The sequence below is a fragment of the Harpia harpyja genome, chromosome 20 (genome assembly GCF_026419915.1).
Source record: "Harpia harpyja isolate bHarHar1 chromosome 20, bHarHar1 primary haplotype, whole genome shotgun sequence".
NCBI classification, from domain to species: Eukaryota; Metazoa; Chordata; class Aves; order Accipitriformes; family Accipitridae; genus Harpia; species Harpia harpyja.
This window is the reverse complement of record NC_068959.1, coordinates 6,267,720-6,291,174: the sequence shown is the minus strand read 5'-3', so window position 1 is coordinate 6,291,174 and position 23,455 is coordinate 6,267,720. Positions and strand designations below refer to the sequence as shown.

The window sequence follows — 23,455 nt, the reverse complement described above, 5'->3', positions numbered from 1 at the left end:
CTGTGTGGAGATGTGGCTGAACTCTGCAGTTCAATTAATTATGCATTAGCTGCAAATGAGATTGAGAGTGTTGAGCTCCCTTTGTAGCTCTACATGAGTCATGTAAAACAAAGCCCACTTTGCATGGGCGCACACGTGCGGTTGAGCGAGGGACGGAGCCCTTTTCCTGGGGCAGCTGTGGGCTCTCTAAATGGGTGGGATGTGGTAAATCAGGCAACATGTTTTGCAAGTCACAGGCTCTGCAATACAGGCCAGTTTACAATGACTTGCCAAAATATTTGCAAGATAAGCATTTCCCAGATGCGATCAATTAAGTCAGTGAAACTTAGAAGTTGGCCCATAAATTAATTTTCTACGGAGTAGCTTTTTTTGCCCCTTTTTGAGCTTGCTTTTAAGCACTGAGTTAGAAACATCTTGCTCATTCATTATTTGGTGCTAAATTGTGAAACCTGGGTTTGCATTAGTAACGTTGATAGCTGAAAATTTTCCAAAGGATAAGTTTTGCTGTTGGAAAAAATTTATGTTCTATTCTCAAAGAGCTCCATTTCAACCAGGTCACACAGATTGGTTTGCCTGGCTGGTTTGCCAACCTTTCATTTCCCCTTTTTGACTATTATGTTGTAATATGAAAGTTAAAATTGTAACACAATATGTTTCACCATTTTGCAAAAAAAAAAAAAAAAAAGTTTTAGCCTGGGGCATTCTATTACCTCGCTCTCACTTAATCTTTTAACAGTGCAATTATCTCTCATCTTTATGTTATTCATTGTGTGACTGTGACCCTCATGAGATCAATTTAGTTTTCAACTTTTCTTTTTAGTATTGTAATACCTTTTCTCTTTGTTGTGACATGCCAGAAAATATCTCCTTGGCAACATCTAGCTGTGGTTATTCTTAGTGCTCTTGCCTGGCCATTTGCCACAGCGTCCACCTGGCCATTGTCACTGCGCTAATTGGTTTATCCTTCGGAAAAGACATTTTTTTTTTTTCTGTCTTGAAAGTTCTCCTCTATTTTGCCACTTTGGTAGGTTTCAGCTTCGTTATTCTTTATAACTCTGATTCAGTCAGGCACTTGAGCATGTCCTGGGATTTAAAGTCATTGTGCTGTTGCATAGGTGACAAGAAAGAAAGGGAACGGTGATTGTGCCTGTGTGTTTGCAAGAATGTGCATTCATTCTGCAAATATGGGACAATTGTTCTGTCCCAAGAAGTTCACAAGAATGGCCCTATAAAGGCCCAAATAGACAGTATTTGAAATGCTCTTAAATACTTTGAACGCCTCCTGCTTTCAAATGCCAAGACCAGATAATTCTAGCAGGAGTTCAGCTGCCATATCTGCTGGCCTTCTTGCAGCTGGACTCTGAGACCTATTTTTGAGAGCCCAACCCAGCTTACCCCAACCCCTGTGGCAAACTTCCCCCGGACAGATGAAAGGTGGAGCAGGCTCTGCGTTAAAATGTGATTTGACTAGAAACGGCATTACCGTAAATTAAGAGGCGGGGAGCTCGTAATGAGATCATATGGTTAGCAAGGCATGCAGCCCAAAAGTTTCCTTTTAAATTACTGCTTCTTTGCAGATAAGGGCAGGACAAGGATTCGTAACCTTGGTGAGGATGCCTGGTGCATGCCTGGTCTTTAGACTACTAGTGTGGTCTTGCTTTTGGTTTATATAAAAAAAGTGGAAGAGGAGGAATTTGAACACACACCCAAATAAAGTTCTGCTGCAGTAATTGCTCTTGGTTAAGGATTTACCAAGTAGCAGCCGCTGTGATAATCTGTGATTCAAGAAATCACAAGAATCCTATGAAAACTGAGCTCCAAGTTAAAATTGTGTTGAGGCAGTGTCCTCCTGGGGTTGCTTTTTAGACAGGGCTAACTTTGTATCCTGTACCCAGTGCACTGTGTGTGATTTGCTTCTCTTGTTTAGACCATTTTCAATTTGCTTGCACCTCACAGGAGCTCTCTTCCATTTTAATTCACCTTGCTGGATTTACGCAGTTTTCTTATGAATGATCTATAGCAGAAGGGCCCAAATGCAGACTGTAGTATGGGAAAGGGATTTATAAATTATGAAAGAGCAATGTAGCTGAGCAGGATGGTTAAGGGGGAGAAGAAAGACAAATAGAGGACATTTGGAAAACAAAATAGAAAGCAAAAAGGAAGGTGAGCAGGGCTGTAAAACCAGCAGAAATAAGTTTAAAAAAAAAAAAAAATCAGAGAAACTATGGATTAGCAAATGAACAAAACACATCACAATTGTATGAAACTGGAATGAAAAACAAAACTCCAAACTGAGGAACTTAAAAATGGGAGAAAAAATTGCCAGGGGATAAAAAGCAAGATTTGTTGACCGTTCATTGTTGCCTCCAACCTCCACAGGTTGGGCTTCAATTTACCATGGAAGACAAATGAGGATTTTGGTAGAATACACGAACAGGCTAATTGGGGGCTAATTGGGGAGTCAGTTGATGGCAGAGGACAGACACGACAGAAGCCTCCAGCATACGAGTGGCAGGGAGCATTACAGAAAGATGACTTGTGATTTAAAGTGCAATTCCCAAAAGAGCAGTTCTTTGTCAAGCTGTCGAGGGCGTTTGGTACTTTTCCAGAGGTGCAGATGTACTTGAGCAGTGGGAAGCTGAGAGCTAAAGCAAGTCCACCCTGCCTCCTTCTGCTTCCCTACCACACAGCCTGTTCATCCTGCATTTGCAGCACCAAGTGATGGATGGCCTCATGCCTACGCTGTGATCGCGAGTCCCAGGCTCGAAGTGGCATTGCCACCAGCTGCACTGCAGCTGAGCAGGGCTGGGTGCCCTGTGCTTCTGCGTCGTCGCAGCGTTGCACGCGTAGATATGCTTGCCACTGCAACAGAACGGGCTCCAGCTGCGCTTCACTGGTGTTCAGTCTGAGTCACTGGGGTTAAAAAGGAAAAAAACAAAACAAAACAACAAAAAAGCTAGCAGTTTGCAGCAAGCCACATGAAGGAATGGCAAGCTGGGAGTCCCTTCAGGAGTGTGTCCCAGGAATGGAGATCAGCGGCAAAACAGCGCATCAGAAGTGCTGATCCTTGTGAGGCTGCAGAGAAGGTGCTCAGCAGTCAGCTCAGGTGTTTGTCTGCTCCTGCCGTGACAGATCAAGTGTCCGCAAAAGCAAACAAGCTGCATTTGAAATGGTGGCTGGCCAGTCTGAATGCTGCACACTCATATTTGAAAAGAAATTCCAGTGAGCTTCTGTGCTGACGAGCCGCAGATGATGGCTGCGAACATGACACGCAGTTCAGTCTCCCAGCTGCCTGTCCTGGTCTCTGCTCTGGGCTTGCCAGAAAGTCCCCTGTCCCCTGCCAGAAAGAGGAGATAAAAAATTAGAAACTGCTTTATTAGGACAATATTGCTGCTGTGAGACTGGGGAACCCTAAAGCTGGTAGTATTAAAGTGCACTAGCTTCATAAGGGACTCTGTTAGGTGCAGCCGTATTTCCCTGAGCCTTTTTGAAAGGGATCATGAAAAAAACAAAAGAAGATCACAAGCTAGCAACTGTGCTTTTGGTCGATGTCCTAAAGGGAGTGACAGAAAACACAGGGAGAGGCGGTTTTCGTGGCAGGCAGCGTATTCATGCTTCAGTAACTCACAGCATCTGTTTGAGCTTTGCCTGCCGTGATGGGTAAGGCAGAATCAGGAGATGTCATGTAATTAGGTTGCTGTAAAGCACATGATATCAAAGTTTAATGAGCAAGGCAAAAATTCCCAGAAAATAAGGTGTTGTCAGACATCCCAAACTGTCTCAGATGGCGAATTCTTCTGAAGACCTGCAGAGGCAAAACTGATGTTTGTGTCAATGTGAATTTTCCTGTCCTAGAGATGGGGATCGGAGCCAGGCTGCGTGATGCTGCCATGGTACTGGGTGTTCAGACCTCTCTCTAGTCCCAGCGAACGTGGAAGCACAGGTAGAGCCCAGATACAAAAAGTAAAATACCAGACTGAAAAGTGGAACAGATTAGGTAAAAGATTGGGATATTGCACATTGCTCAGGAGAAGGGAACAGAGGAGAGGGATCTTGTATGATGTATAATGCTGTAAGCAATTTGCACCTGCGTGGTATAAAGACCTGTCCTCCGCAGGTTTCAATGTGCTCTACGTATATTAATGCATCACTGAGGCTGTCACAGCTGGGGAGATTGTCTGGTTCTTGAGTCAGCAAATGACTAGGACTTTGCTGCCTAGAAGCAGTTAGGATCACTTGCCTGCATTAACTGCAAGCAAAAATGGAGGACACCCAAAAAAACCCCAGGCTGCAGCATCAAGTGGGATTGTGCACACGCTTTTCCCTCAGCAGTTTTGCTGTCCAGCTCTTGTCTGCCTTCTGCATCTCCCAGCACCGCGGGGAAAGTCTGTGTCAGAGGCATGAGCACAAGCCAGGCTGCCTGGCTCCTGATTTTATGCTTAAGCCAGAAGCACAGGTTTCCCTTCTATTGACAACTTGGACACTTTTTATTCCTTCACTGGAAGACAGTCTTCAGTGTTAGGAGAAAATCACTGAAATATCAATGAGTTTTTATCTGGCTTTAGAAAAAAGAGGGTTTTTGAGGGATTTTGGGGTGAACCGTTACAGTGCTGCCATCCTTTTGATTTATTCTGGATGAGCAGCACGAGAGAAAAAATGCAACCTTGTCTCTCGGTGGTTAATTTTCACAAATGTGAATTTTTCCTAACAGGAGCAAGGAGAAGGTTTCAACACAGGCTATTGTTAGCCCCTGCAAATGCCAAGTGTCTGCTCTTGGGAGATGGAGAACAAAGTTGGCACCAATAATTAGTGGCTGATGCACTGATTTGGCAAAAGTTGCTGAAAATTAACATCTGATGGAGAGGTCTTGGGCTGATTTAGTAAAACACAGTGCAGTTTGAGATGTCTTTCGGGATGTTATTGTGCAAAGTGCAGGGGTGATCAGAAGGAAGGTAACGTGAAAAATGTGAAGGAGGAGTTTGGTGTCTTATTTAGTTCTTTGAGTTTTTCTCTTGAGCTTTTCTAGCGTATTGTTAGCAGTACAATGATACAACAAAGTTACTGATGTTAACGAAGGAAAGTTGAGATGCCAAAACATGACAGATTTCTCATTTACTATAGATGCAACTTTGTTTCACTTCCTCTGCAGAAGGATACAGGTATTAATTTGATTTGGATGTAACTGTCATTTAGGAGCAAATACAAGATGGGTATAACACAGCATGGGCCAACAAATCCAACAATTCATCATGCAAGAGACTCAGAGGCAGAGCAGTGCTGGAGGAGGAGTCCATGTGATGTGTGGTCAGGCCGTGTGTGGAGGCATCCCTGGCTGTCCCATGAGAGCCTCCCGGGAAAGGACACTTGGTGGGAAGCTGGGATATGAATCAAAAGTCTTGCAGCTACTGTTGTAAATGTTTTGAGCTGTGCTGCTGGTCTTGGGATGTTTCCAGCGCCAGCTGGAGCCGGTGCAGCTCACTCTCTGCTGGGAAGCACATTGGGTCGGTGCCTCGGAGGTACCAGTTCCCACTGGGCATGTTGTCTTGAGGAGGTAACACTCAAGAGGTGAAGGTAAATGTGGGTGTGGGGAACTTTTATGCTCCAAGCAAAATTTAAAGTAGTTGGTTGGCACCCACTGGCAGCGAGATGACTCCCAGGTAACCTCCTGATAACTTTTCTCAGGAGTCAGCAGGACTGTAAGGGCTATAGTGTGACAGTGATGAAGTGAGGAGCGAAGAGGGAGGACAGGCAGTTTTCACTGCAGGATGGTAAATGCAGGATGGTAGGATCACATTTTGCCTCTGGCTGATTTACTCACAGCAGGAATAAAGATACCGCACCAGGAGTTAGTTTGACTTTGACACGTAAGGGAAAGAAATGAAAGCACAAAAGCTCCTGATACCTTGACAGCCAACCATCCACCAAAGTAACAGCCCCCCCAGGCAGCAGAGCTGCCCATCTGCAGCCGCAGCACAGGGCTCAGGCTCTCCCCGCCTGCCCAGCACTGCTGTTCTGCAATAGCAGGTCTGATAGCTTTGGCCTTGCTGCTGATTACTGTAGTTTTTTTTGTGAGCAGCAGGGAGAGGACACGACCTGCAGCCCCTGCCAGCCTAGTCTTACTATTCTGGAGAGCTTTTAAGATATGTGGTCAAATTTTACAGTAACTGTGATTTGCTTTATAGGTCATGAGAGTTTGATTGCCCCATGATCCCATAGCAAATCCCCTGAGACCGCTGTGGTAGCCAGGTAATTACTTCTGGGTGCTAGCAGGGATTAACACTGAAGCTTTCCCGGTGGACCAAACCATGAGCGGGGCTGGAACTGGCTGCTTGGCAGGTTTTGAGCCCTGGTAAAGAGCTGTCTCCATTGCTGCGAGGCCAGACCCCTTCCCCCTCCACGGTAAACCTGGGAGTGACAGCTGGGCTCTGCGTGAAGAGTGAATTTTCATGCTGAATCATGGATTCTGACCAGACTAATTTTAAAAACTTGTGGCCCCAGAAGCAGAAGCTGCTGGGAGCCTTGAGGCTGGCAATGAGAACATGGTGTTGTGCTTATTAGCCGCATTAAGTGCTGCCTTCCCAGGAGAAGGACATTGTGGCTCCACGGGGATGTAGGACCACCACGTGGGTCCTTCTGTCTCTCTGGTGAGTGAGGGGAGCTCTGCCAGTGCAGCGCGGTGGCCTGGAGCTGTGGGTCTCATGACAAGCGTGTCCTTCAAGCTTGGTGGAGACATGGTAAGAAGCTGCCCAGGCAAATATGTCTTTCGGGGACTGTCCCTTGGCTGGAGGTCTCTTCTAGGAGGCACAGAGGCAAGCATCTCACCACACGAGGCACAGCCTGAAGCACGGGGCAGTGAGGAACGCTGCAGTGGGGGCCGGGGAGGCCAGGCCTGCGTCCCTGCCGGCAGGCAGAGGCTGTACAGGTCGGTACGCTGTTGTCAGCGCAGCGGGAGCCGCGGGGGGCTCTGCTCAGGCTGCGCATTGCCCAGGACCTGCTGAAACGGCAGCCCGAGGCAGCGGTCTTAAGGCAAGAGCACAGATGCTCTTGTAATGAGCCCAGTGATCTGGTGACTCATTCATCCCTTCCCAAGCAGCCAGTTTTGATGTGAAAACTTCAATAAATGAAGATGGAGAATCCACTTTTGTAACACTTCCAAGAGTTGTTTCTTATTTCTGCTTTGAAGGTGATGGCTTTAGCTTCCTCCCTTTGCTTCCTATTATGCTTCTGTGAACTAAGCACTGGGAGCCTTTAATCAATCCATAGCGCTCTCGATGCCTTTCTTTGCCTCTCTGAGCAAGTCTTTTCCTGATATTCTCTGAAATCGAGGTTCGCGGTGGGGCTTCCAGGGCTCTTGTAATGCAAATGATAATAATGATATTAATGCTAATCATTGTTATTCTGCAGGGTGAAATGTCAAGATTCCGTATTTTCATGCTAATTTTTAGTAGATAGGTGCCACATTAACTGTATCCGTCCTGCCAGAGGACGTGCTTTTCATATCACAAAGACTATTAGAAATCATTAGTTATAAAGTTGGCTACTGTTGTGCCTGATGGACTGGTCTTTGACATACAATAATGCAAAGTGACATGGCAAATTGGGAATGAAGGATGAAAATCTGTTAAAAAAAATTGTGAACATAGCTATAAATTAATTAATTTCATATCTAAAATGTGTTCCTGAGTTCTAACAATAAAGAGGATCCATGTCGCTACTGTTGCATTGCATGTGTGTATCTAGGAAAGGAGCTAATGTGTTGAAGCTGGAGGGATTGGTTTGTTACTACCTGCCTGGATAGGAAAAAGCTATATTGGCAACTGCACTTGCCTTGAAATAGGATTCTGTGGGCAGTAAGGTCAGATTTTGAAGTATGGTGTCTATCTTTAATTGTTCTGAAATGGAGGACATCCTTGGTAGCACAAGACCCCCGAATGGTGTATTTTTATTATAAGTACTTTTAGGCAACAAGTATTTTACTGCAGACAGCTCCATTCTCATCAAGACATTGGTATGACTTGCTCTCCTTTTGGCCTTGTTTTTATTACACTATATTACTTTGTAGAAAGTATTGCTTTTACTTTGCAAAGTAAAAATCTTTTGGGTCAGATTTCTCTCTCATTTAGGTAATTTTTAATTGACATTAAGTAAAACAAATGCTATTACATAACACACAGAACATAATAAATGCTGCTACTTCGAATTTATACCAGCTTAGCTGAGACCTGAGCCTGAACCTCTCTTGGTTGATAATTCATTTGTCTGTTTGATTTCAGCGGCTAACCTCACTAATTTGGATAGTCTCGACAGCGCATTGAGCTTTATTGAAGACCGGGTGCATAGATCGAGGCGGCGCTATCGAAGGCATGCAACGGAGGATGATTACAACATTGAAGTCCTTCTGGGGGTTGATGACTCAGTTGTTCAATTCCATGGGAAAGAACATGTTCAGAAGTACCTGCTGACCCTGATGAATATTGTGAGTACAACCCCGATAACTGCACTGTGGGAAGGCACTGAAGGACAGTGAATGTAGGTTGGTTTAGCCATTTGAATAAGACATAACAGGTTTTTCTCATGGCAGGAGATAAAACAACGCTAGGAGGAAAATCCAGGCCACTTTCAGAAAAGCCAAAGCGGGAGAAGGAAAAGAAGAAAAAGGGGCCAAGGAAGAAGCTGACTGTGGGACTCTTAAGATGTTCAAAGTCCTGCTTATGTGCTTTGGGGGATGGGGGCACAGGGTCAGGGGCTCAGGTTCTTGGAAGTCATTACTTTTTAGCTGTATATTCCCTTAACCTAAGCTCCCTGCCAAAAAACATGGTTTGGAGAACTGTCTTCAAGTAAGGTTCTATTAGAAACTTCGATTGGCTTATACATTTTTAAAACTACTCAGTTAAATTCTTTGATTCCTCAACAACTGCTTTAGGTCCCAGGCCACCTACCTACTCCTTGTTCACCCTGCAGTAAAATGTTATGCAGTATATCACTGAACTTTCTTAAATTATTTTAGTATTTACTCCGTGACTGACGTCTTTAGGTTTCCTTAGTTAAATATTTAATCTTCAGAACCATAGTCTGTGCAACAGACTATATAGTGTACTAGTGATGAGACACTTGAGAATATTATATTTGAAAGAACCATTTTTTCTTTCTAAATATCGGCACAGCAGCCCTGTAGTACCCCAGTCAGTAAGCAAGGACTCTATTTTGTGCGAAAAGAATCAAGTTTTGAAATTCATCTCTATTATAGATCAAAATCAAAATACGTTTTATTCTTCTGGCCAAAAAATGGAAGTGAGTGGTGGCCCCTTTCATAGGCAACTCATTCGGGGATGACTTTCTTTCTTCTCATTCTCATCTGGAACAGGAGTCTCTTCTCAATAGAACACACTTCTGTAAAAACTTTAGGTTCAGTGAATGTGTGTTCTTAGTGAAATATTCTTGAGTAAAAAATTGTAGGTCTGCTCTGTTTTTGACAAATGGAGTATGACTGCTGAAGTTTACAGTCAAGTCAAGAGGATGAGCGTCTGTAGGTAACTTCTTGGCATACAAACCACAGAGGCAGATATATGGACAGAAACCCAGGCTATTAGGTACATTTGCCTGGGATGTATCTTTTCCAAGATATATTTTTTTAATTATGAAGCTTGTTTTTTTCTTTCTTTATTACATTCTTTTAACTATGTGTAGAGTGTCACTGTTTTTCACTTTAAATGAGAGGTGGAATACAATTTAAGAAAATCCCTCATGTGATATAAATTCAGTTGCACTGACTTTTTATAACAGTATTGTAAATAGTTAAAAACCTGCACTAACATTAGAGTTATAGGGTACTTAATGTCTGCTCTGATGGCTGTAAATACATGTATTCTAACAGAAATGACATAGTGAATTTCATTTATTTGTGTGGTTTGTTTCCTCTGAGGCTTAAAACAAAGTCTACAGTAAAACAGATGGTTTTATACATCTCTAAATTAACAAGCCAAACAGGCCAAACCAGGAATGTGGCAAACAGGCTGAAACAGATTAAACAGGACTCTTTACTTATCATGTCACTTAAATCTATTTTTAAGAATTAAAATATACAGTAATGGTAAAGAAGCCATAAATGTTCCAGCTCTGGAATATACTTTTTCCTAATTTTAGCAAACCATCCAACACACAAATTGTAAGAAATAACAGCCCTTAAGCATGCTGTCTCTGCAAGTGGTTTAGAAAGTGCAGCCTGTGTAACTGTACCCACAGGGCTGTAGCAGCTCTTGGCATTGGCAGTAGTTGTTCTCTTGGGAGATCTGAGGTAGAAACATGTCTTTTGGGGACTGAGGATGTGTCCCTTGCCTTGTGTCCAAATACGAGGAACAGTTTGAAATCCACAAGGCCTTTTGAGGAGGCTCTGGATAGTCTTTGGCAGTCATCAGCGTCGTCCTGTTCTTTCCTTCTTCCAAACTCAGCTGGTTTCTGGAGTCTGTATTTTAGCAGAGGGATGAGTGATGGTAACCAGTTCTGTTTCCAGCTGTCCAAGTGTTGCTCCAGTTTAGGGAGGCAAGAGGGGTTTGTTACTGCAGATACTAGGTGATGCTGGGGACCTGTATCGTGTCAAGGGACATCACAGCGCCGAACTTCTCCTTCCCCTTGGCAGTGTAACTCCAGCTAGCAGCTCCTCCAGCTTTTGCCCTCGTTGCTAGATGGATGCAAGGCATATTTCTGTGTAGACCATTGCTTTGGTTTCCTTTGCTGAAATTCACACAGGGACTTCCCGTTGTCCTCTCTTCTACCTCCTTGAGTAGTTTGGGCTGGTTTTGTAGAAAATAGGCCCAATATAAAAAGCCTTGGGTTCTCTAGCTGTTAGGGGTTACATGTATGCAGTATGTTTCTGACGAGATGCCTAAGTCCAAGGGTAGCTGAAAAAGAAGAGACAGCTACAAAAAATTCCAGCTGTCTTTTTAAATCTGGTGGAAGATCCTACCATAACCACCAGATTGTGTGTACCGTGCTGGTTTTATGGATGTAATCAATTAGCTTCATACAGTAACAAGGCATTAAACATAAAATCAATTAACTTCGTACGGTAACAAGGTAGTAAGCAGGAAATCAAAGAATGCATAGTAAGTAAAGAAAATAATAGTGGAAGTATTTACTGGAGATGAGAGGGTGATCAAATAGTTGACTATCTGTGGTTCCAAAAATGAAATAAGTCCCAGGTGAATCCTCCCTTATGCCCAAGCTCCTGAAGGCATGACATCACTTTCCCAGAAGCAACTCCCAGCATGGCTGCTTCTCCCCATTTTACTTGATTTCACTGTGTGTGATGGCCTGAGCAGTTGTCCTTAATTAACTTTTCCCAGGGATCTTGGGTGGAACCCTACCACCAACCCAATCAAAACAATTTTTTTTTCAAGCCCGGTGCAATGACTTATTCAGTAAATCTGTTTTGTGCTGCTTAAGTGACATGTTGCAGTCCACACCTAAAAGCCATAAAGCAAGAAAAAACAGAGGCTGGGTGTCCTGGCTATCTTGAAAAGCTGTGCTAATATTTATCCCAAAGTTTGGAAATGAAGTCACTCCCAAACGAATGCTGATAGACGCCAGAGGATTTTTAACGCTTTGGGCTGCAGCCACCTATCGCCTGACTGTACGCCAGCCGTTTCACTGCAGTGAGCTCGGCCTCTTGCCACCCCCTTTTCATCCTCCAGTCATTTCCTTATACAAAAACTCTGGTTTCTCTTGACATCCTCTCTTTTCTCTGCTCGGCACCATCGGGACATTCAGTCCATCTTTGGAAAATATGCCATTGTTCTCACTTTAGAGACCCTCGGCTGCCTCCTGCTTGCACCATTTTCTTTCGTACGTCATGCTGTGTTTTCTCCTGGGAAGGATATTAGCTTGCACAGTCCTCTGCATTTCCAAGCGTGAGCCCACACATTGCACAAATTAATTTTGTATTTATAGCATGTAGGAGCATTGCAACAGAGAAGAGATATTTGGGCAGTATCTTGCAGCTCTGTAGTTTACTCAAGAACGTGGAAGGTAATTTAATTTCAGCAAGAAGGCGGCTAAAATTCCCAGGGATTTTACCTGCTCATACAAGTGTTTGGAAATATTAGAAAAGCGCAAGTCTAGAAGCGGCATTGGAGAATTATCTTGTTCCTTGAGAAACAAAAGGATTTCACTGCAGGATGCTTCGGGAGGAGGAACAGGGTGCTGAATGGGCATTATTGAGCTAAAGTGGGTATTGGTGGTAGCCAGCCCTGGGGCTGAAATTCTCTGATCATTTCATAACCCTCTTTAAAATAGTTTTCAGGATTAAGCAGGCCTTTTGCCACCTGCTGTGGAAGAGCAGCTGACCTGAGACTCACCAGTACATTTACCTGATTGATTAGGGGATCAGCCTCTACAATCCTGTGTTTAGGGTCACATCCAGGATGGATATCTTCAAAACAGACTTCCTAAAGAGGCAGAGGTAGAATATGTGATCTGATAATATTTCGGCCATTCCAAATAGCAAAGTCTCATGAAATAAGCTCAACTGCAAATGGTTTTGAATGTATTGGCTTCACCTGTCTTGACTTCAAGACTTCAACTTGCATGCCCCTCTTCAAGTTGTGGGTTTTTTTCCCAGTGAGGCCCCTGTTTTAGCTTTTTCTTGTATCTTTTGTCCTTCTTCCTCCAGAATATTCCTCAGTTCCTTCACTACCTCATTTTCTAATGCTGGCAGTTGTCATTCTTGCATATTTTTTGGAAGAATTTGTCTACAAAGTATGTACATCTTTTGATTTTTGGACAATTTCCAGGGGCAGAAAAATCCTATTTCCTTTCCATTCCTTGACTATAAAAGATGTGATATTGCAGTATTTAGGGGTTAGCCTCTGTTACATCCGTGTAATGGATATATGGCTAAAATGTTTGCGATGCTAAAACCCATCTCTTCGAAGTAGATAGCAGCCTAATTGCCATTATTTCAAAGGGAGATAGATCCTAAATAGGATTTATGCCACACTCTGGGCTAGGTTTATCTGAGTATTTAGTCATTTACCTGCCTTTGAAATCAGTGAGAATCAGTTTTAAAAATTAGCCCATGGGATTATGTCTCTCCCAGACTTTAAGTGAAACTTCAGCTCCAGAACAAATACATTAAACAACTTTTCATTTGAATAACTGAAATCAATTGGAGTTATGCAGCTGGGGGCTTTGGAAAGTCCCCGGAGTCTTTCACCTGCATCTTTCACCACTACACATGTCTTTGAAATCGTGGCCCTAAAGCACTTTTGAATATGTTATCTGTCCTCTTTAATAGGATGTACATGATACTACTATTATAGACGAGATTTCTGCTTTCGGATCTCTGGCTGATGAGGAATGAAGATTTGCAGGTACAGAACAGCAAGTCCCTAATGAGAGGAAAGGGCAGAAATGCCATTGGTTTCTAACTGGCAGTTGGATGAAAACCTGAAAGCATGCCTAATTCAAGCTGTTAAAAAGAAAGTGATGATTGAATACTTCGAAATAATGGTGCACCCTGTATTCAGAATCATCCTTTTTAAACTAAAAAGCAATTTTTTAGACAGGAAGGATATTTCAGTAATATAGAATTGACTGGATTTTAAAAAATTAAATATTTTATAAGCACCAATGCTCATTATTTCAAATCAGTTTATTTCAATATGTGCACTTCAGATCTGAACTATAAGAAGTTCCACAAATAACAAATGCAAGTCCAGCTCTATTCATCTGAGAGACTTCAGCTGTCAATAGTGGAATTATAAATTGTTTGAAAATTCAGGTATATGTATGTGAGTTAACTCCACGTTTAGACTGTTCATTATAAACCAGTAGCTGTGACTACGGAGAAGAACAGTTTCTGATGAGGCCTCAGGAGATTATTTTTGTTCATTATCTTGATTGCCACACTACAGTGGAACTTGTACTTGGGATTGGGCATTCAGGAGGTCCTGCATGAAATAACTTCTCTGAACTCCTACAGGTTTTATTCATTTTCACAGGGGTATTATTTCCAGTGTCAATTAGGTGAGTATTGCTCATTATTATTAACTGGAACGTGCCTTGCTGCCCTGTTGGACACAGCACAGAGCATCACACAGGTTTTGGTACCATCCTTGAGGCAGAGGGTAGTTCCTATTAAAAGATAGATTTTTCCTTTACTCCAAATACCGACATGAACTTTAGCTGTAAAGGTTGCAGTCAGGGACTTTTGAGTTGTGACAGTGTGGTTTGTGTGATGGAGTATGGATAATGAGTATCAGCTTTCAAATTTTGAATGCTTTTCTTAACCAAACCACTTAGATTTTAAGAGGTCACCATATTTATTGCATTGACACCACACCCCTATCCCTTGTAGTAATATAATAAATGAATCTGCTTAATTATTTTATGATACTATAGTTGGATTTTATTAAAGTGATCTTGAGACAGTAATTCAAACAAATACTGAGTCTTTTGGTGCAAAGGTAGATTACAGTGTTCAGAGAAACTTCTCAGAGCAGTGGTTTGTGGGCAAGAATGAGGAGTTCCAAGAGCCTGAGGGAGGAACTAAGAAAAATAAATTAGTCATTAAGTCAGAAAACAAAATATATGACCTTTCTAAAGACAATGTTACAGTTGAAGATGAGATAGAGACCCGTAACACGAAGCTACCTAGTGCCTTGCCAACACATCTGCTCTGGGAAATGTTTTTCATTTTGATCAGAAGCAGCTAACTTGGACTTGGTAACATCTACTGACTCTCACACCAGGGAAGGTAAATCAGGACTCGGACTCGTATTTGCATACAAAATACCAGATTCTTATCTCCGTTTCGCAATGTACATTGCCAAGCTCTTCTAGAACTGCCTGTTGCCTGCGGTTTTGAGCAGAATGATAGATGTTTTCCAAATCTGAGATCACAGTTTGACCTTTAAGTTTCATGTGTGTTGTGTGGTTTCATTATCCTCTTTTCCTTGTGCCACTCAACAAACATTTCAGAAAAAAAGAGTTCCTCTCTGAGGAAATGAGGAAATGCCTTGTAAGGACTAGAAAGGGAGACTGGGAGCCCTGGATTTTGCCTGATGACTTTCTATATGACCATAGTTTATCCACCCGAGGAATTGATGTAATGTTATTCCTGTGGGATTAAGATGAAGCTTTGGGAATGTTAGAAATGTTAGTTTGGGATCTTCAAAAGCATAAAGGAGGTGATGAAAATTGAAGAGGATAGTGGTGTTTGAAGTGGGAACACAGAAAAATAAAGTGAGAGGGGAATGCTTTTGGGAGGGTCAGATTACAAAAGTTTGTGCTCAGTATACACCATGACATTTCTGGTTCCTATTCTGTAATTCAAAACAGCCGTTTCTTACAGAAATAGACAATCACTGGATGCCCACCAGGCACTGAGGCTTTGCTGCAGATAATTATGATCTGATGAATGAGCTGCATCTCGGGCTGGGCTCAAACAATGGCTTGCCAGGAGCTCTGCCATCCCATGGGGAAGGCGCTGATGCTCTCCAGCTCCTCTGCTATCGCTCTGGCAGAGATCCACTCATGGTCCCCGCTCTGCCCGAGAGCACGTAGCCATCAGTAGTTTCTGCAACAGTAGTTACGTAAAGATTTTGGGTGATCAAAGAGCAGTCTCATTGGGTTGGATGGAACAGCAGTTTGTGGTGGCTGAAAAGCCAGATGCATAAACTGCATCTTGTATTGTGCCCTCTCCAAATGGTTAGATGAGCCCTCTGATGGCAGCTGTAGCTGGGTCAGATCTGTTTGAGGTTGATGGTAGCCAGAGGTTGAAACTATTAGATGTCCGTCAGGGGTGTGTGCTCAGGGAGCCTGAGGAAGCGGTGCTTACCCAACCGTACGGTGCAATGCGTGGAGCCGCAGAGGGTGCGCCTCGGGATGAACTCAGCTGCGATGATTTATGGTTCAGCAGGATGGAGCCGTGTTGTGATGAAGTGGGCTGTCTTTTGCATAGCAGATACTAACAAACTTTGCAAGGCTGGGAACTCCTTCAAACTGCATGAATGAGTTTGCCGACGACTTGCCAAAATATGCAGATTATTCTTTCTCCTATTGCGCATTGGTTTAATTAGAGATTCAGGGAACCACCTGGCTTTCCCTAAAAGTCCCGCCAGCTATATCAGCAGGTAACCTGCTCTGCACCAAGACTAGCAAAACTGCAGGCTGTGTTACAGCAGTTTTTAAAATTCCCTTTTAGGATTGGGCCCTGCTTTGCTCAATAATAAAAACTTCACAGTGCTTCTTTTACAAAGCATGATGCATCTCACAGATGCTTAGCTTGTCTTTAGTTGGGGTTTTTTGATGTATTCTACGTGCTTACTGTGCTGACTTGAAACTCACTCAGGGCAGAAGAATTATAAAATAAGCAGAGAGGGACAGAAGAAAAAAATAAAGTCTTTGTTTTTCTTATGTAGCACCAATCTGTGCCAGCCTGATTTCAAAACAGAAGCTTTAAATAGAAATGCATGTTTTGCTTTGATTGAAATATCCCAGAAGAATAAACCAAAATTATCCCAAAATAGTTTGGGAACTACAATAGCCTGATGAAAGTCTCTTTACAGTGTTCCACCATGCTTTGAATTCCTTGAGATTTACCCAGCCTTCTTCATCACCCTCTATAAATGCTGAATCACTGTAGGACATCTAACAAGATTTAACGCATTCACTGCCTTCAGTTCAGGAGCTGTGATTTTGGGCTGGTCTCTGTGTACTTTCTTTTCCTGTGCAGCAGCATAATTTTAGACTTACTGATCTAAGAACAGCAGGAGATCGACTGATTTTTCTTGTGTTGATATGAACCAGGATGTCCTACAGAAGTACGTGGAGATGCAGTAATGTGATCATTTTCACATCTGTGTGTATTTATTACACAGACATCTGAACATATATAGCCATTGTCTGATTATCTCTGCTTTGAAACAAACATTTCAGCAGTTGTTTTGGATGAGAGCCTGGAGCTTTCCGATTCCACAGGTTGGTTGGTCATTTTGTGCCCTATACAATGAACTGCATTAGCTTAACTCTGCTTTCCCGTTGAAATAACAGGTGGAAATTTGGAGAATCTGAGCTAGGGATTGTGGACGCCCTTTTGGTGTGTGCACTTTTCATGAATGTTTGAGAACGCAACATTTAGTCGCTTGGATCTCGTTATCTTTAATAACTTCCTGAAACAAATAGGTGCAATTTAGGCAATGCTGAAAAAAGAAAAAGCATCTATTTCAGCGTATTATCTATGTGCAGTGAGACACTACTAGTAAAGCCATAGTTTAGCTTAGAGAAAGGCGCAGAGGGTTCAATTCAGCTGTTGTGTGAAGAGGGGTTGAACTCATCCTTATTAATGAAACCAAGACCCAGAGCTTTGAATTGACCCACTGTCTTGCAGAAAATCCAGTATCCCAGGAGAACTGCGCAGCTTTTTATAGTGCTTGCGCTTTTCTGTTCATTCACAGTTTGTTTGTTAGATGTCATTTGCATGAACAGTCAAACAGTGTTTCAATTCTGTTCCATCAACGTTTTCAAGCCAAGATTCATTTTGGCACGCAACAGCGATAGGGTTGTTCTGTTACTCAACTATTGTTAAAAGAGGCTTAGGTTAAATTCTGGAAGTTAATGAGGGAGCGGTGTGCAGCAATTTGGATTATGCTTTATGAACTAATTAAATACTTATTTACATGCTGTGTTTACTGTCCTGTATACACAGGAGTTTTTGTTCAGTATTCATTTCATGTATAGGTAATTTACAGCTTATTTCAGCCTCATATCCTTGATGCGTGTGCTCCCTTCCCGCTACACGAAGAGTGAGGCAAATTAATATCCTTGCCTCCCTTGACAACATGCAAGGGTCTTTTTCCTGAGTGAAAGAATTTTTGTAAAGCAAAATGCATGTTTATGTCTTACCTCTTTATAATCTGTGTTCAGTAATGGTCCTCAAAGTAAATGTAAAAGATTTTTTTAAATAAAGTTAGTCTTCTAAAGTCTTATTTAGACAAGTAAATAAATGATCTAATTTCCAGAGGTATTTTTTACAAAGCAGATCTGAACAGATCAGCCACTTCTACACCGCAATGAAAATAGCAGCCCCTGAAGTCAGTCATAGTCACAGGCTCCTCACCCACCATCTTCCAGCCAAGGATCTGCTCATCAACCGGTAACAAGCCTGGATCTTGGGCATCCCACAGCACGTTCTGCGGGTGCCCCGGCAGATGCCCTGCAGGGTGTGAGTCTGCTCCTGGAGCTGCGGTTCAGCCACGCTGTCTCCTAACCATCAGCGCAGGATGCTCAGGACTTTTGAAAACTTGGACTTTTGCAGGCATAAAACTAGGCTCTTATATCCAAACATACAGATAAAATGAGTTAAAAATCACTTTAAAATGTCAGTGGGGATTGCTTAGCAAAACCTACACTGATGTATTTAGTTTTAATGATGCTTACAGAGATAAAAGATGGGCTATTAAAACTAGGTCTGATTGAAGAAACAGGACATTATTTACTATGTTGCTAATGAAAGGTTTTCTGAAAGTTACTTATTAGCTTGTAGTAATGAATCTATTTTGCAGGAATAAATGAAATTTAGGTCCAGCCAGCAAAGCAGTCCAGTTTGGTGCAACCTTTACCAAGGGAAGGAGGTTTTAGGAAAGACACTTGCCTTGCAGGGAATCTCATCTGCCTCTTGTATTTTATAAAGCGAAACCCCTGCCATTTGGCTGAGTCTCATGCAGTCTTCGTCACTGAATACCTAAATCAGCCTCTCTAACAGTTAATATTTACCTAGCTTGCTTGTGGCAGTGTTTCCTAAGTAATCTTTATACATCCACATTTCATTCTCTACTCTAAATATTGACAGTTTTCTTTTCAGTGTTCCTAGGGCGATTTCCCCCTGTGCATGTTCAGCTATGTAGCTCTAGTATAAAAAAAGAAGACAGTTTTTAATTTGCTGGCATTTTGTAGCTTTTGTTCTGCTTGCAAAGTTTAACATTGATTAGTTTTGACACACAATAAAGCCAGCCCATGTGGCCGACCGTGCTTTTTGAGGGAGGTATATCCTCTTGTCAGAGTGTGATGTGATGGGTCCCAGGTGGAAGAGTTACAGGGTGCAGATGAGCCGATCCAGCAAATGGCTCTCAGGAGAGGTCCTGTCCCTCTGCTCACTTGTCCCCTTCCCCATGCATGGTCTTGCCGAGCAGAGAGCTATTCAGGATTTTGCTTGGATTTCTGGGCTCCAGCGGGCATACACAGCTGGGGTGAGGTAGGGAGGAACTGGGAATCTTCCTTCTTAGCAACGGTAGCTGTTAGATCAGCTCAGCTGCATCGTGTAGGTGCACCATGACATGTGTAAGTCTGTTTAGGCTGGCACTTAAATACCTGTTAATATGAAATCTCTGACGTGTTGATTTTAAACGATTTCCTGAATTATGGCCTGTTGGGAGGCTACAACAGAGTTTAGAAGAGAAAGCATTCCCTCTTGCATTGGTGGAATTTTCCCCGTTTTATATATGATCACAAAGTGATCTTTGGCTTAATGACAGTGCATAAAAAGTACTGCTGTATCACTGCTTTCATAGTTCCTTGTTGCCAGTACTGTGGTTAAAGTGCTGAACTCTTTTGCAGGTTAATGAAATTTATCATGATGAGTCCCTGGGTGCTCACATTAACGTTGTCTTGGTGAGGATAATCCTGCTGAGCTACGGCAAGGTAAGTAAAAGTTAATTTAAATGGAGGATATCAATGTCTCTGAACTTCATTCTTTTATGAACAATGTAGTTACTGGTGACATGTATGGGGTTTGTATTTTAATTCATACATTGTCCTTACCAGTCTATGAATATAACGAACTTTTATGTTTATATATGTTTATCATTTGAACTTCACATTTCAAATAATTTCAATTTCTCCTGGGTTTTCGTGTGTCATTTTAAGTTGCTGCTTAGCTCTGGCAGTCTATCTTTCCACATTTGTTTGGAATAAACCATGAAACTTAGTGAACATTTTGGCTCCTAAAGAAAACACGAGGTGTTGTGGTAGAACTATGTAAGTAACAATAAACACAAGATCAGTTCTGCAAGACGCTGAGGGCGACAGCCTCATTCCAAGAACTCATTTAAACTTGTGCTTAACGTTAGTGGGACACATGTGCTTAAAGTTAAGTGCGAGTTCTGTGGAATAAGGGCCAGAAGGCAAGAGCTCTGCAGATCAGATCTGTAATTAAGAATACCAAGTGTTCTTTCTCTCGCTGTTTCTATGGAAGGGGTTACTCTACAGGCAAATTTGGGTAAAGAGGAATGAAATGCTAAATGGTTTCAAAGTATTGAACCGTTCAGTACCTATGTCCTATTTTTGCCAAATCAACATCAAATTCCATGGAAACAGGAACAGGGTGTTTCAAGTATGTTGATAAATGCTTTGGTTAAGGACGCATGATTTTAGTGCTCTCTACTACAGCAGTGTGCCCAGCTGCTCAAAGCAGAGTGTTAAAATCTAATGTACCTTTCTGTGACTGGAGTTGCTGGTATTTGCTTGTTCATGTAATAAACCTGGCCTCTGGAAGACTCTGTGTATGTTCATGCAAGTTGCTGAAATGCTATCAGTGAAAAGCCAGCACAGATGGCGTCAGTGGTGAAGCTCCACTGACATTTACCAGTTTACCCTGCTCGACACCAGCTAAGATTTTTCCTCCCTGGTGCAAATGAGGAAGCTCTGAGTTTTAGTCTGGACTCTGCTGGAGACCAGTTACGTGGATTTGGGATAAATTGTTCTGTTGGAGCTTCCCCATCTGAGAACTAAATGCACCGATCCATCTCTGCTCTTCCTGCAGTGATGTAGATGATGATGTAGTTATGTGTTTTGGATAAGCTTAATCAGATGTGTGTCCTAAAATAAAAGGTAAAAAAGGTCACATATGCCATTTTGTAATCAAAAGTTCATGGTGCCTGTAGTTAACATTAAATTACAAAATAAATGAAATATCCTTGTGATTGCTGTAATGACAGCAATTTGAGGATTGCAGATTGACTAATAATTCTCATAAAAATCTGATATTGCAGTAGTGGTAGACACCAGCAGAATTAGCACATGGGCTAGTCACTTCTTTGCTGTCCTTATTTCATAAGTATTTCATAATTGTTATGCTTGTCCATCTTTAGCCCTATAGATCCACACCAGTCCAAACTCTGATAACTTCTGCCATTTTTCTGACGGCAGACAATAGCTACAGTAGACCTAATTTCACCTTAAGAATCTTTATTTTCTTGTGAAGAATAAAGCATTGTCCATTGATAATTTGAAAGTTATCAATTTCATATTAACCTTCTTTAGAGAGTGGGGTGGAGCACGGAAACCACTTCATGGTGGGTCTTTGGCCACATCACAAAAATAGCCATTGCATGTAGCACTATGTAATCTGCTTGTGGATAGTCTACTTCTGGATTCTAGATCTGTAATCTGCAGTGGACGATGTTTTAGCTCCTGAGTTATCCTGCTGGTTTCAGCAGGGCATAAAATGGAATAATTCTAGTACCACAAGCTTGCCTTAAATAACCATGAAGATAATTTTTCTTGCATTTCTGTATCTGATTCTTATTTACATGAAAGGGAATTTATGGCTTTCTGAAAAAAGTAAAATGAATGTAAAAGGTATCATTTCAGAGCTCCTCCACCTGATGGTGTGGGGGCCAGCATGCCCTGGCTGTATAAGAATACATTTTTTTTATGTTCATGTTTTTAAAGCTCCTGATCACAGGACTAGTACCAGGGAGTAGAAGGTGAGGAGGTTTCTCTTCGGAGGGTTGGGATTATTTAGCAGTGGAAAAGCAGAGAGAAAAGGTGTGTAGTTCTTACTATCTGAACCTGTTCTGAGGAATTAGAACAAAGCCTTCAATATTTTACTGTGCCACACACCAGCACTAGCAATTTTTAGGAATATGTACTCCAAGTACATAATAAAAGGAAGGGCGCATGTACAAGTTAAGGCAGTGCATGAATGAAGCAGCCTGGTTGGCTTCACAATATGAAAATATTATCCCAGTCTTGTTTGAGTAAGCATTTCTTTTGAAAGCGTGTAGCTGATATCTTCAGATTCATTTGCTTCACTGTAGACAATTTATATATTATCAAGGGTGCCATTTAAATAATCATAATAACTACATTATAGTTGATGAAGTATGTACCATCAATGTCAGGTTTGTGACAGCACTCTGAGCTATTGCCAATTCTCCACCCCTGAACAACCTTCTACTGTATTGTGGGATTTTTTTAAAGAGGATTATATTATTTTATACAATGTCATCTGTTGATAAGAATAATATGGACAATACTTGAGTTGCATAGCAACCAGCTTTTCAGTGTTCTTGCTTGAAGGTACTCCACTCCTTGAAATGCACTTATTTTTTAATATTTTCAAACACAGGCAACTGTACATTCAAAAGTTTCAATAATTTCAGTAATTGCATTAATTGCCATGGTAAGATGAAAAAAATGGAAGATGTTCCTTGGTGATCCCATGTTGAAATTACTTCAGGGGCAAATTCAAAAGATCTGACATGGTTTTACTGAATTAACACTTTGTGTAAGTTATCACCTCTGGACGTAGACTGAGGGTATGGCAGGTTTGGACGTGCCAAGGAGCACCAGGCTTGGATGCCGGCTGGGTGGTGTGTTTGAGGAGGGGGCAGCGTGTGGCTCTGCTGTGTCTGGGATAGGTGTGCCGAAGCTACCAGACCTTTCCTGACTCCCCACTTTTCTCTTAGTACTTCAAACAAATGAACAACGCTATCTGATATACCAGAGGGGCTGATATGAAGGCTTCGACTACGCCTGGCTGCTGCCCACTCATTTACCAATTCCATCAATAGGACAGAAAAATGTATCCTGCAAAGGCTGGTCCATATTTGCGGTGGCTTTGAAAGCTGCCATGCATTTCTCTGCATTTCCTTTACATTGAGTCCCGAAGTCACAGGCTTTTTTCATGTGATGGGATACTGCAAATAAGTAAACAGGGTACGTGCGGTGCATTTTTCTTCAAATGGGAAAAAGATGAGCTGGCTCGCTTCTGCCTTTTTGACTTCAGTAGGAGGAAGATTGGTTCCAAATTTTGGAAACTGCAGATACATTTGAGATGAATATAATTTGATGTTTGGGCAAATTATTCCATTTAGACCTATTTTTGGTTGTAACGGCTCTGTAATCCAGCTAGCTCTAGAATACTCAGAGGAATAAGCAAAGCAACCACTATCACCAAGTGCAGAGGAGGTGGCAAGAGATGAGCTGAGAATGGTTTTAAAAACCCTGACTGGTTATTATAAAATTTGTTTGGAAACATTTAAATCCTGAGCACTGCATAAAATCCTCTCATCACCTCTTTGAGGTGGATGAATAAAAATTATTATTCCCATTTTACAGCTAAAAAAACAAAGACGTTAAGTGTTATTTTCCAAGGCCACACGGAAGGCCACTGGCA

General features: G+C 42.0%; 1 protein-coding gene across 1 annotated transcript in view; it reads left to right on the top strand.

Annotated features, from left to right (window-relative positions):
• The window catches only part of ADAMTS2 (ADAM metallopeptidase with thrombospondin type 1 motif 2), a 190,743-nt gene that overhangs the window by 121,360 nt on the left and 45,928 nt on the right, over nucleotides 1-23,455 (top strand). Inside the window, exons 4-5 of the mRNA XM_052816407.1 lie at nucleotides 8,274-8,476; nucleotides 19,612-19,695. Coding sequence (XP_052672367.1) covers nucleotides 8,274-8,476; nucleotides 19,612-19,695 — 287 coding nt within the window. The remainder of the gene's footprint in view (nucleotides 1-8,273; nucleotides 8,477-19,611; nucleotides 19,696-23,455) is intronic.